Genomic DNA, 11,841 nt, shown 5'->3' on the forward strand with positions numbered 1-11,841 from the left:
CTATACCAACATCTGCATGTGTGAAAGTCCTACATATATCTGTTTTATATTTGTTTTTTCATTTGTTGTTTATATTGTGATCAATAATTGTTAATGATTCCAATCAATCTGTAATCTAATTCTTTGAAAATAAAATGTTTTCTTTGTTGCACCATAAAAACAAAGACTGAAATTTGATTTCATGACAAACTTCCAGGTTATAAACCTGCTGAATAATAAGATACGTATTTAACACACTGCAGAGAAAGTCAGAAATATGCTCAGTGTAACAATTCAAAACCAGACTCAGATGGAAAGGAAAGTCCAGGACACAAAAAACAGAAGTTCTTTACTCAAACGTTCGTAGGTCGTACACAGGAAGGCCGTCAGTGAGGGCAGAAAAATCCAACGTGATTAAATAACCCAACCAGGGAGACACATTAACACTAATGCTGGGTTATCTTCTGTCTGATTGCCTCTCTGCTTTGATATAATATTAATATTCACTGTGATGATGTAACTCAGGTAACAGCTAAAAACAGACATGAGATGTAATATGACACCATATACCACATGACAGTCACAGGTGAGTAAGCAGAGGCGGAGCTACAGATGAGGGAGGAGAGCTTCAGCGTCACTCTGAAGAAATGAAACTTAAAGTTTGTCAGGGTGTCGACCACACAGCCGTCCAGAAAGGTCTCCGTTTGTCATCAAACAAATTAAAGTGATTTCATCTGATCTTTGTCAACGACACAGCAGAGTCTCTGCAAACACTGGTGAGTACAGCTGATCATGTTTACACTCTGAACAACCAGGATTTACACTCAACTCTTCATCTCACTCTCTACATACTCTAACTTGTCACACAAGATGTCTGTGTGTAACTGAGTTTCTCTCATTTGGACTTTAGTTCATTACCAACTTTCTGGTATCGTTGTTGTTCTCTGATAACATCCTGCAGCAAAACTGAATTCTATTTTGTCTGGCTGTTTCAAAGTAAAAGCCTCGACATGGAGAAACCACGATGAGGCTTTTAATTTTAAGAAAGCAGAGATGGAAGTGAAATTAGTTTTCATTCAAGTCACCAAAGATTTGTAAGCAATAGAAATACATCTGCACTAAAATAGTCAAGGTCAAAATCAGCTCTTTCACCAGTTGATTTAAAACAATGCAATCTGATATTTTTATATATGATCAAAACGGTGGTCAGCATTTGTGTGTGTGTGTGTATGTGTGTGTGTGTGTGTGTGTGGTCAATGGACTGGTTGTTTGTAAATGAGTTTCTTGCATTTGGACTTTACTTCATTTCTAATCTCCTGGTATCATTGTTGTTTACTGGCCTCGCCCTGCAATGACAAAGGATATTAAATGTATAATTTGTAAAGCCCAGCAGAGGTTTTCACTCACATTTGTGTGAAAAAAGAAGACAGCAATATAAAATGTATTATTCTATAATTTGCTGCATACTGTATCATGATGTTTCAGGCCCCTGATTGTCAGCACCTGTGGTATCAGAAGCTCAAAACAAGATAAGCTGTTTTGCATTGATAGAGAGTTGGCAAGTTTTGCACTGGCGCAACTCACATACTCAGCTCTGCTGCTCGTCCAACAAATGCTTGTTCCTTACCAATGTGGCACCAATCACAAGAAAAGTAAACAGGCTTTCCAATGGAGTAAGATTTATTGCCAAGAAGCATTGTTACGTCAACTTCTACCAAATTTCCTAACTTTTTCTGCGATGTTTACATTGATTTGTTGCGATCTGTGCTGATGAAAATGTATCTTTTTTTTAGTATTATTATTATTAAGCTGGGCAAGAAATGGTAGACAAATGTCATATCAAAAAAGTTATTTACTTGTCCTAAAGACACACCAAGACTTCAGTAGTAACAAATGTTGACCAGTTTAATCATTCTTTAATAATCCTTTTGTGAAGCGATGTACTTGCATCTTAAACATGAACATTTGTAACTGATTCAGATCTCCGATTGCATCGAGATGGCGCCAGGACGGTAGCACCAGTGTTGGTGTGCGTTATTTTGTCTGTTTTTGTGCGTTATCTTAGTTTTATTTAAAGATACATGAAATTCTATTTTAATATTGGTAATGACTTCTCATGTTTTATTTTATTTAAGTATTTAAGCCTTGTTTTTTCTTTCGCACCAATACACTAAGACAAATTCCTAGTATATGTTAATGTACTTCATGATAAAAATGATTCTGACTCAGATCGCCATTCGTTAATATTTAAAAAACATTATTCACGTAATTAAAATGAAGTGTTTGTCTTTCTTTCACTGTGTGTAGATATGGCTGCTGGAAACTATCATCAGTCTGAGGATCAGTTTCTCTGCTCCATCTGTCTGGATGTGTTCAATGATCCTGTTAGCACATCATGTGGACACAACTTCTGCAAAACCTGCATCACCAAACACTGGAACACCAGCGACCAGTACAGGTGTCCAATCTGTAATATGGTTTTCAACAACAGACCAGAACTGCACGTCAACACTTTTATCTCTGAGATGGTCGGTCAGTTCAGAGACAAAGATCAGCAGGAAGCCAGCAGCAGCAGCTCAGAGCTACAAGAGTCCAAACCAGGAGAAGTCCTCTGTGACGGCTGCACTGGAACCAAACTGAAGGCCCTGAAGTCCTGCTTAGACTGTCTGGTCTCCTACTGTGAGACTCACCTGGAGCCTCATCTGACAGCTCCACGTCTGAAAAGACACCAGCTGATCGACCCTGTGGAGAACCTGGAGGACAGGATGTGTACCAAGCATGATAAACCTCTGGAGCTGTTCTGTAAGACCGATCAGACCTGTGTCTGCATGCTCTGCTCTGTTTTAGACCACAAGACACACGAGGTTGTTCCTCTGAAAGAAGAATATGAAGAAAAGAAGGCAGAGCTGCAGGAGACAGAGGCTGACATTCAGCAGATGATCCAGAAAAGACGAGTGAAGATTCAGGAGATCAAACACTCAGTGGACCTCAGGAAGGACGATGCAGACAGAGAGATGGCAGAAGGTGTTCGAGTCTTCCCCGCTCTGAAGGAGTCTGTTGAGAGAGGCCAGGCCGAGTTCATCCACACGATGGAAAAGAAGCTGAAAACAACAGAGAAACAGGCCGACGCTTTCATCAAAGAGCTGGAGCAGGAAATCTGTGAGCTGATGAAGAGGAGCACTGATGTGCAGCAGCTCTCACGCTCTGAAGACCACCTCCATCTAATCCAGACAGTCCAGTCTGTTAACTCTGCTCCACCCACCAAAGACTGGACAGAGGTTAATGTCTGTCAACCACTTTATGAGGGGACTTTGAGGAAAGCTGTGGCTCAGCTGGAGGAGACTCTCAGTGAAGAGATGAAGAAGTTGGATCAAGCTGAGCTGAAGAGAGTCCAGCAGTATGATGTGGATGTAACTCTTGATCCTGATCTCATCCTGTCTAAAGGTGGGAAACAAGTTCATGATAGTGATGTGAGGAAGAATCTACCCGACAACCCACAGAGATTCTCTTCCTTCAGTCCTTCCCGTGGTGATGATGATGTCAATGATGTTGTTGATGTCAATGATGATGATGTCAATGATGTTTATGATGTCAATGATGTTTATGACGTCAATGATGTTTATGACGTCAATGATGTTTATGACGTCAATGATGTTTATGATGTCAATGATGTTGTTGATCTCAATGATGTTTATGATGTCAATGATGTTGTTGATCTCAATGATGTTGTTGATGTCAATGATGTTTATGACGTCAATGATGTTTATGATGTCAATGATGTTTATGACGTCAATGATGTTTATGATGTCAATGATGTTGTTGATCTCAATGATGTTTATGATGTCAATGATGTTGTTGATCTCAATGATGTTGTTGATGTCAATGATGATGATGTCAATGATGTTGTTGATCTCAATGATGTTTATGACGTCAATGATGTTTATGATGTCAATGATGATGATGTCAATGATGTTGTTGATCTCAATGATGTTTATGATGTCAATGATGATGATGTCAATGATGTTGTTGATCTCAATGATGTTTATGACGTCAATGATGTTTATGACGTCAATGATGTTTATGACGTCAATGATGTTTATGACGTCAATGATGTTTATGATGTCAATGATGTTTATGACGTCAATGATGTTGTTGATCTCAATGATGTTGTTGATGTCAATGATGATGATGTCAATGATGTTGTTGATGTCAATGATGATGATGTCAATGATGTTTATGATGTCAATGATGTTTATGACGTCAATGATGTTTATGATGTCAATGATGTTGTTGATCTCAATGATGTTTATGATGTCAATGATGATGATGTCAATGATGTTGTTGATCTCAATGATGTTTATGACGTCAATGATGTTTATGACGTCAATGATGTTTATGACGTCAATGATGTTTATGACGTCAATGATGTTTATGATGTCAATGATGTTTATGATGTCAATGATGTTGTTGATCTCAATGATGTTGTTGATGTCAATGATGTTTATGATGTCAATGATGTTGTTGATCTCAATGATGTTGTTGATCTCAATGATGTTGTTGATCTCAATGATGTTTATGACGTCAATGATGTTTATGATGTCAATGATGATGATGTCAATGATGTTGTTGATCTCAATGATGTTTATGATGTCAATGATGATGATGTCAATGATGTTGTTGATCTCAATGATGTTTATGACGTCAATGATGTTTATGACGTCAATGATGTTTATGATGTCAATGATGATGATGTCAATGATGTTGTTGATCTCAATGATGTTTATGACGTCAATGATGTTTATGATGTCAATGATGATGATGTCAATGATGTTGTTGATCTCAATGATGTTGTTGATGTCAATGATGATGATGTCAATGATGTTGTTGATCTCAATGATGTTTATGACGTCAATGATGTTTATGATGTCAATGATGTTGTTGATGTCAATGATGATGATGTCAATGATGTTGTTGATCTCAATGATGTTGTTGATGTCAATGATGATGATGTCAATGATGATGATGTCGATGATGTTGTTGATGTCAATGATGTTTATGACGTCAATGATGTTTATGACGTCAATGATGTTTATGATGTCAATGATGTTGTTGATCTCAATGATGTTTATGACGTCAATGATGTTTATGATGTCAATGATGTTGTTGATCTCAATTATGTTGTTGATGTCAATGATGATGATGTCAATGATGTTGTTGATGTCAATGATGTTTATGACGTCAATGATGTTTATGATGTCAATGATGATGATGTCAATGATGTTGTTGATCTCAATGATGTTTATGACGTCAATGATGTTTATGATGTCAATGATGTTGTTGATCTCAATGATGTTTATGATGTCAATGATATTTATGATGTCAATGATGTTGTAGATGTCAATGATGTTGATTTATTTGACGATGTCAATGTTTATGTTGATGATGCTGATGTCAACATTTATGATGTCAATGATGTTGTTGATGTCAATGATGTTGATTTATTTGACAATGATGTCAATGATGTTAATGATGTCAATGTTTATGATGTTGATGTCAATGATTTTTATGATGTCAATGATGTTTATGATGTCCATGATGTTGATGTCCATGATTTTTATGTTAATGATGTTTATGATGGGGATGTTGAATTTTATGTTGATGATGATATTTATTGCGGCTAGCTTGGCCTTTGAAGGTCAACGCAATAAAAGGAAGCCACGAGGGACTAAACACGGGAGAAAAGCTGTGACGCGCTGACGTTATGAATGACATTTAAATCAATATGCCTTTTAGTAATTTATTCTTCTTAAATAAAGACAATACAACTGCAATTACGTAAAATTGACTTGTGATCGCAGTGAAGTGTTAGGCGGTTAACGAAATTTTCCACAACGTGCACCCTCGTCCGTCAATACCCAAAGGCTGCGATCTCCGTCCGCAGCACAAAGAGCACTGCCAGTCAGCTCGAGACAAAGGCATTTTCTCAGTGATTAAACAGATTCAGTCACGTGTTATAGAACTGTATAATCGTTATTAACACATAAACCAAAACGTATACGGTTATTTTTCTGAACAGTCAAAACAAAACTTTTAATGCTGTATCGGTGTCTAACTTCCCGTCCCCCACTTGTTCTTTTCTCTGCTGAATGATACCTTGTGCTCCGGCATCAGGCAAAAATAAAAACCTTCCTCCAGAGGTGTCTGGACTGCCGAATTTAAGTCGAACAAGTAACCATAGTTCTGAGTGTATATTTAAAATCTAGGTTGATTATATTTTGATTTAAGATGGTTTTAACAAATAATGTTTGATTAAAGCTCAATCACCCTTTTTAAATAGGTTCTGGAACATTGTGGAAATGCCTGAGGTTTGTCTCGCATGGTTAGTTAGTGCAAGATTTTCATTTTTCCCTGAACTAATCACTGACCTATTTTAAATTGCATCCTGAATCCTATGAGGCTAAAGGAGAAAATCAAGGTGAGGTCATAAGGAAAAACGTGTTTGTTTATGTGCAAATATCAGGAGTTTTCTGCAAGTGTGAAAGTCCTGTATAAATCTGTTTTAAGTTTGCTTTTTAATTTGTCTTTATTATTTTGATTTGAAAGAAGAGTCAAGAGTCAAGTCAATCTGTAATAATGCAATTCTTTGAAAATAAAAACTTTTTTTTGTCAATCGTGTTTAGAGGTGTGTTTGAAACTGCATGCAAATACATTCAATATTGATTCATGTTAACTGGGAATAAAAACAAAGAACAAAGTTTGATTTCATGACAAACTTCCAGGTTATAAACCTGCTGAATAATAAGCTACGTCGTTAACACACTGCAGAGAAAGTCAGAAATACTGATTTATCATTATAAGTAAACACACGTCAAACATCGCTGAGGTGGGTAAAGATTCTCATTTTGGTTTCGAGCAAACCCTCACAGTGATGGAAAGGTCAATGACTATGTACTCTGATAATACGGTGCACTCGGCGCTGCAGAAGCCTCATTTGTCAACAGCACTGTCAAGCATGGCGTTACATCTGCTGTAAAAAAAAAAAAGAGAGAGGAGGAGAGGTAAGAGACAAGCAGCAACACCTGCTGTTGAATAATGAAGGTCATGCAGAAGTGCACACATCTGCAGTTCCTCAATTGTCCACATCTGGCTTGTGCCAGAAGCACAGGAAGTCACATACACACCCACTCCACACACATATTATTGGACAGGTCAGACCTTGAAAACACGAGAATTAAAATTAGTCAAAGCATTATATAATTATTTATAAATATTGCAATCAGCTTGTCAATAGTTTTGATGAGTAAAGTTAGCAAACAGAAAATAGTATGACGCAGACTCACTATGGGAACGATGATCGCATCAGTAGCATGTAATAAACATCATCTGTCTATCTGTCTATCTATCTATCTATCTATCTATCTGCATCTGAATTTCCCTCGGGATCAATAAAGTATCTATCTATCTATCTATCTATCTATCTATCTATCTATCTATCTATAAGCGATTTACAAGACTTTACCATCTACTTTGGGGCGGCAAGAAAAGTTATAAACAAGTAATAATTTTTACATTTTAACATTTCATGGATGTGTAAAACCAGCCCATGACTCTTTGAAATGTAAAACCGTTTTCTTCTTCGTAAACCTGTTTGGGAAATTATTTTGAAAATCCCATCAGGATGCAGTTTGGTGTTTAGTGACGTCATGACGCTGACCCGACGCTGCATCTGATGCTGAGGAGAGAGAGCATCCTCCGCGGCAGGTTTCCCCGTTTAAAGAGGCCCCGTGTGTTTTTATAGATGTGATGTTAGAAATAAGAGTAGTATTAACACCACATGAGAGATCATTACCGTGAGTCCAGCAGGCTCCCGGTGACCTCCCGCTTCCGGCTGCCGGTGACTCCCTGAGCCCCACGATGGTGGATTTATCCGGGAGTGGTGCAGTGTCGCCCGGGCACGCCAGGCAGCAGGGACAGGGCAGCGGGAATAACGGGAGGAAAACGTCGAAAAAGTCACGAACGAAAAGAGGCAAACGAGGCCGAAGGAGAAGGAACAAAAAGAACAACCGGAACAACAAAACACCGCCACCGTATTTCCCACCGGAGGTAGCGTCCTTTAGCCCGGGGATTAACGGGACTGCGGTCCGCTGAAGTCGGCTAGTGGAGCTGCGGTACAACACAAACTAGCTTCAAGGCTAAGACTGTCACATTTAGTCTATATCACAATAATAAAAATGTAAATATATAACACCAAGGGACAATTATGCTATTATGAGTTCGACTCTCAAAGCCCCTCTTTACTGGTCCAGTGACGTCACACCAAACTGCACTCAAACATTTACCAATTTAACATTTCTGTCTTTACAAAGATGATAAGAAATAAATAGCTGTCAACACAATACATTTTCTAGAAGAAGAAAGGCCACTTGTTAATTCGGCATACACAAAATATTGTTTTACCACTTTAACTTTAATCTTTCAGTATGTTTTATAACTGTACTGACGCAAATGCGGAAGACAACTGTAATAAAAGTGCAAAGAATCGTCGAAAAAGATCAACAATTAATTTAACTGTACGCCGAAATGAAAAACGTATCTTAAAGATTAATGGCAATGAAAAATATTTAGCCCTGGGTTTAAATAAACGCTTCCTTTATCACATTATTACCTTCAATTGCAGGAGTCGTTGAAGTTCGGTTGACGTCTCAAATGGGCGGGACATGTCGAGCTGTTTCGCTAGCTGAGTTAGCCGAAACTCCGTTTTACCACAATACTATCGAATATTTTGTCTGTCAAATTTGTTGAAAATAATACATCTACTTACCTCAATACAATATGTGTTTACCTTACTGTAGCTGCCGTTCAGTTATTGGTTCATTTCTATGTAAACTGTCGTAACAAACTTCGCACATTTTTAGCCGAAGCAGCAGTTTAAAGAAAGCTGGCAGGAAGTGCGCCTAACCGTTACCGTTACCAGCGTCACGTGACGCCATTGATTGGACCCAAAATGACTTTGGGTGTTCCGTTTAATCTCTAACGTCGGAGTTTCCAGACTTATATGTGATGAGGAAAATATACATTATATTTTACATAAGTCACATTAATACATTGGACCCCCCCACACACCTTCAAATCTGATTGACCACCCCAGGTGCCACACCAAAATCCAAATGTATGATTGGCTATTTTGCCTTATTAGAGGCGTGAATTAAAATCAAATTATTAGACTGTTTTAAATAGGCTTCTGGTCGTTCTTTTTGTATGTGTAAATGTTGCAAACGTCCAGCTCACGTTGCAAACGTCCATAAAAAAATGTCAACGCTAAATCTTGGGCTCACTGTCTAACTTGCGACTTGGACTTACTTGCCAATAAATGTATGTTTACAACTTTTGCAATAATGACTTTGCTCAATAGTCGGATCTCTGAGCTTGGTAATGACGTGACAGTAAATTGTGTTCCAGTTGCAAGTCGGAAAAGCAACATACTGATCATTTCTGACCAAAAATAACTCGACTCGTCCACAGAGAGAACTTGACCGATAATATTGTTGTGATGGATTTATTGAGTCAAAAAGACGACTAAGCTGCTAATAAACATCAGGACCGGTATCAGACCGGTAAACTCAGAATTTACGACTTTTGAGATCAACTTGTACGCAGTGCCTGTAGTCAAATCATTTCTGATGGCTAGATCAAAAGAAGACACTGAATGATGTGTTTATTCTATGTGTGTCATCCTCTCTCTTCTCTTTCTCGTCTTTATTCCAGGCTGAAGAAGGAAACATCGAGTACAAGGTGACCGACTCTTCATTTCCTGCACCGCAAAAAAGATTGTGTGCGGTTGTGTTTTTGGCGAAGAACATCCGTCTAACTATCTGACGTCTGTACGGCCCTGCTTCTATTAAACGTGTCTTAACGTTTGACGCATAATTTAAACAGTATGCCCTGCATCAAAATAGTCTCTGATAGCAGAGACTAAGTTTGAATCACCGGTTGTGGTTATGATTTGAAATCAACACATCGTTTGTCCGTGAGACATTTTAATGATCATCAAAAGTAAAAAAACAAAACATAAGACAGTCGTGTTGGAGAGATCCAGAATCTCTTTCTCTATCCTCTCTCTCTCTCTCTCTCTGTTGTCGTAGTTAAAGCTGGTCAATCCCACTCAGTATCGCTTCGAGCACTTGGCCACGCAGCTGAAGTGGCGTCTGCAGGAGGGCCGCGGCGAGGCCGTCTACCAGATCGGAGTGGAAGACAACGGCCTGCTGGTGGGTCTGACTGAGGCCGACATGAGGGCGTCGCTCAAGACCTTGAAGAGGATGGCAGAGAAGTAGGTCTCTTCTCTTCTCTTCTTCACTTTTATTTCTGCAGCCATTCCCAGAGCTCAAGTTGAAAATCGTTCAGCCAGCACTTTTACAACGCCGGGTAGATCCCAGGATCTGAAGCGTTTTGTTCCTATGAAAACACACAAAACATAAACATCTGGAACTAAAGATAAGATGTTAAACACAGCTAAACTGATGCATTAAAGATGATATCTAAATGAAGTTCTCATCTGTTTTCTTTCCTTCTGGTTTTCGTCAGAGTTGGAGCCGACATCACGCTCCTCCGAGAGAGAGAGGTGGACTACGACTCGGACAGAAACACGCGTAAGATCGCTGAGGTCCTGGTTCGGAAAGTTCCTGATGATCAGCAGGTGAGACGCTGGTTCATCTCATTACTTTCTGCCTTCAGGGGAACTCTGTTGTTTGTAAACCAAAACCAAGATGCTTTTTTCTATGGACAGTTCCTTGACCTGCGGGTGGCAGTTCTTGGCAACGTGGACTCTGGGAAGTCGACCCTGCTGGGTGTCCTGACCCAGGGCGAGCTGGACAACGGGCGAGGACGAGCGCGACTCAACCTCTTCAGACATCTACACGAGATCCAGACAGGACGAACCTCCAGCATCAGCTTCGAGATCCTCGGCTTCAACAGCAAAGGAGAGGTGAGAGCAGATGGAGTCGCCTGTCTCCTGCAGGGAGTCAGTTTCCATAGAGCTCTATGATAAATGTCTAACTTTACAGCTGCAGTTCCTCCAGTGTCCACTAGAGTCTGTCTCCTGCAGTGAGTCAGTCTCCATAGAGCTCTATGTTAAAATGTCCAACTTTACAGCTGCAGTTCCTCCAGTGTCCACTAGAGTCTGTCTCCTGCAGTGAGTCAGTCTCCATAGAGCTCTATGTTAAAATGTCCAACTTTACAGCTGCAGTTCCTCCAGTGTCCACCAGAGTCTGTCTCCTGCAGTGAGTCAGTCTCCATAGAGCTCTATGTTAAAATGTCCAACTTTACAGCTGCAGTTCCTCCAGTGTCCACTAGAGTCTGTCTCCTGCAATGAGTCAGTCTCCATAGAGCTCTATGTTAAAACAAACATGTTTACAGCCTGAGTTTCGTGTTGCAGGTTGTTAACTACAGCGAGTCTCGGACAGCGGAGGAGATCTGTGAGAGCTCCTCTAAGATGATCACCTTCATCGACCTGGCCGGACACCACAAGTACCTGAAGACGACCATCTTCGGCCTCACCAGCTACTGCCCCGACTTCGCCATGCTAGTGGTGAGCGCCAACACGGGCATCGGTGAGCTGCAGACTTTAGTTGTTCTTTTTCCGGCTTTACATCACCAACTGAATCAGAAGAGAAGCGATTCTCAAACTTTAGTTTGGAAGAAACTGAGCTGACAAATTGTATTTATGCAGCACTCGAGGTCACGTCTCTAAAAGGTCTCATCTCCTCCTCCTCTTCAGGTGAAATCAGTGTCCTCGCTCCTCTTCATCATGTGTGTGAAGTGTGTTGTTGTAAATCCACTCTGATCCTGTATTTGATCATGTCTATA

The 11,841-nt window shown here is 39.7% G+C and overlaps 3 protein-coding genes across 3 annotated transcripts in view; 2 read left to right on the forward strand and 1 right to left on the reverse strand.

Annotated features, from left to right (window-relative positions):
• Positions 1-8,713, reverse strand: part of ero1b (endoplasmic reticulum oxidoreductase 1 beta) — a 31,741-nt gene extending 23,028 nt beyond the window's left edge. Inside the window, exon 1 of the mRNA XM_079335907.1 lies at positions 8,645-8,713. Coding sequence (XP_079192033.1) covers positions 8,645-8,698 — 54 coding nt within the window. The 5' untranslated portion in view covers positions 8,699-8,713. The remainder of the gene's footprint in view (positions 1-8,644) is intronic.
• LOC306819934 (zinc finger protein RFP-like) lies at positions 145-5,969 on the forward strand (the record flags this gene model as incomplete). The annotated part of the gene is made up of 3 exons (XM_079337561.1): positions 145-755; positions 2,287-3,605; positions 5,901-5,969. Exons 2-3 carry the CDS (start codon positions 2,289-2,291, stop codon positions 5,967-5,969), a joined length of 1,386 nt encoding a protein of 461 aa, XP_079193687.1. The 5' UTR covers positions 145-755; positions 2,287-2,288.
• The window catches only part of LOC306818302 (GTP-binding protein 2-like), an 11,470-nt gene continuing 5,190 nt past the window's right edge, over positions 5,562-11,841 (forward strand). The window contains exons 1-6 of the mRNA XM_079335814.1: positions 5,562-8,082; positions 9,745-9,771; positions 10,122-10,306; positions 10,561-10,672; positions 10,763-10,960; positions 11,411-11,585. Of these exons, the coding sequence (XP_079191940.1) occupies positions 7,894-8,082; positions 9,745-9,771; positions 10,122-10,306; positions 10,561-10,672; positions 10,763-10,960; positions 11,411-11,585 (886 nt within the window). The 5' untranslated portion in view covers positions 5,562-7,893. The remainder of the gene's footprint in view (positions 8,083-9,744; positions 9,772-10,121; positions 10,307-10,560; positions 10,673-10,762; positions 10,961-11,410; positions 11,586-11,841) is intronic.

Source organism: Symphodus melops (assembly GCF_947650265.1).
Source record: "Symphodus melops genome assembly, chromosome: 2".
Lineage (NCBI taxonomy): Eukaryota > Metazoa > Chordata > Actinopteri > Labriformes > Labridae > Symphodus > Symphodus melops.